General features: G+C 35.5%; 1 protein-coding gene across 1 annotated transcript; it reads right to left on the bottom strand.

The window, feature by feature from the left end:
- Positions 1-861: 861 nt before the first annotated feature.
- On the bottom strand, positions 862-1,527 carry LOC110882994 (F-box/kelch-repeat protein At3g23880-like). Its single transcript, XM_022130861.2, has one exon. The coding sequence runs from the start codon at positions 1,513-1,515 to the stop codon at positions 862-864; it is 654 nt and encodes a 217-aa protein (XP_021986553.1). The 5' UTR covers positions 1,516-1,527.
- Between the last annotated feature and the right edge of the window lie 922 nt (positions 1,528-2,449).

Below are 2,449 nucleotides of genomic sequence, written 5' to 3'. Positions count from 1 at the left end.
CGAAGACTGCAAGTGGCACGCGAGTTTGGATGGTACATGACCAGGTGGCGTCCTGGTATGCGTAGTGGCATCCGTGTGGCGCGCGACTCCATGTAGGAGCGTGTTTGACTGTGGTGCGCACTTGTACGCGCGATTCGGTTCAGCCAGTCAACTCGGTCTTCACCGGTTACTAGAATGTCATGAATTGACATGAGAGTTACATTTGACCACTTAAATTTCCGTTTTAAAACAATTAAAACATGTTTATTACAAGATTGATTACCTTGTAATTAAAAACATTAATTCATGTTTACTATCTTGTTGATTACAAGATTAAATGAGTTTTAATTGTAAAACTTTGGTGTATATATAATCACAATGGTCCATTGTGAAAAGATAGAAAAATATACACAGTAGTACTATTTCGTTCCAAAGGAAAACTAGAGAAGTTAATCTCTAAAGTATTTCTTTTGCAACTTCTTACTTTTCCACAAAAAATATGAACACCATTATACCCGGTGTAATCTCGGGCGTGAGTGCCATCTCCGGCAGTACACATACTGTTCCGGTTGTTGTACCCTGGGAGACAGACCGTCTGAGAGGAGGCGCGGAATCTGTTTTAAGGGAAGCGTGTTGAACACGTGCCTCAACAAAAACCGTCAACAATTTTGCTTGTCTTGCAGCGGAGTTTCGATCTCGTAGGTGCGGTTGAAGTTTCCAAAGACATCGACTTGAATCAAGATTGGTACAATTATATTGTATTTTATATTTGTTTATTTAGTTTTTGTAACCGGTATTGTACTAGTCGAATTTCCCACCAATAACGAGAGTCTCGTTATTATTTATTATTTATTTTATAATATATTTTAATAAAAAGTGAACCTAGTTCTTACAATAAAGGCTATCCCCGGAGAAAATAACCGAAGACCACTTATAGTTGTAGATACGCTGACGCTTTTTTAAGAATTTTATATTTCTCCATGTATCTAATCTCCGCGAATAGATGTAAGCCCCAATGGTACCCCGCCTTAGTTTTATATGTAGAATCTTGTAATCGTTAGAAGAATCAACATAGAACCCGACAGTATCACAGCCGACTTTGAAGAAGCCTTGAGACTTTGAGTTGGGCAACTTCTTGTAGGCACTCATCAATGGATTCCAAATCACTAACTCGCAAGTTTTCTTTAGGCACAAACATACCAATCCGTCCAAACTTGCTAGAACCACAAGATCTGAAGGACGTGCTTCGAATGGGATATGGTTGATCGTGGTTGAGCCATGATTAGGGGATTCACAATCAATTGTGCGAATAGAAGGTGATCGCTTGTCAACATAGAGAAGCTTGCGGCTGGCTGCAGCGCGGCAATAATGCATTGTGGCAAATTCTTGTGTTGAGAGGAGCGATAACCATTGTTTGCAAACACACTTGAAACCAACTGCGGATTTTGCCGGAAGTCTTGGTAAGATTTCCGAATTTATTATATCAATCGGAAGCTCTGGGGTGATGTTGTTGTGAGGTGAATGGGGTTCCTCCATGGTCTTTCTTGTGTTGTTAGACTTTGCAAATTACTGAATTAATACGTACCAACAATGTGTATATATATAACGAGCGATTTTATTAATGTATGGAAACTATGTTATGTAAATCTACAAGCAAAAGGATTGGTAATAACTTGGCGCCGAAGGAATTTGCTAACCAGATTTAAGAAGTAATAAGTTAAAAGATTTAGTTTTATCTATTGCTTTATTCTGTTTAAATAAATGTTCGTTATTTGCCACTTAAATAGCTCTATTAATTGTTTTTTAGATTATATAATATTTTTATCTTTTTTTTTTTTTGAAAGGAAAATTTCATTCAAACAAACTCGATAGGTCCTCAAAGCAAGGACCTACGAGCAAACAAGCGAAACAATATCAATCAAACGGATACGAACACCAATTTTTCTAATCTAAATCTTTCCATCTAGACCTATTACGAATCCAGAAGTATGTCATCGATTTGACAGTCTCGACGACCTCAATCGGCCTCCGTTGCTCGATATAATATTTTTATCTATCTTATAAATCTACCGTGTATAATATTACATTCGGTTATATATTAAAGATATAGGCAAAAGATCAAATACAAATAATCTTAACATACTAAACATACAAATTGAAGGAAAACTCAAAAAGAAAAGGCGGCATTTTTGTAATTACCACCAACTGTCAAAGTTACTATACAAATGTGAACTCAACAAAAAGTACCTAAAAAACACAATTTTTTTAATATTTTTTTTAAAAAAAAAAATCGCTCCATCTTGTTAGCAAAAAAAAAAAAAAAAATTTGCTGCTACTAAAAGTTCGTAATTTGCCACTTAAATAGCTCTATTAATTGTTTTTTAGATTATATAATATTTTTATCTTTTTTTTTTTGAAAGGAAAATTTCATTCAAACAAACTCGATAGGTCCTCAAAGCAAGGACCTACG

Source organism: Helianthus annuus, chromosome 10, assembly GCF_002127325.2.
Source record: "Helianthus annuus cultivar XRQ/B chromosome 10, HanXRQr2.0-SUNRISE, whole genome shotgun sequence".
Classification (NCBI taxonomy): domain Eukaryota; kingdom Viridiplantae; phylum Streptophyta; class Magnoliopsida; order Asterales; family Asteraceae; genus Helianthus; species Helianthus annuus.
This window is presented reverse-complemented; position numbering and strand designations above follow the sequence as displayed.

Coding starts and splice junctions, on each gene's coding strand:
- LOC110882994 (XM_022130861.2), bottom strand. CDS start 1,515: ATGGAGGAACCCCATTCACCTCACAACAACATCACCCCAGAGCTTCCG.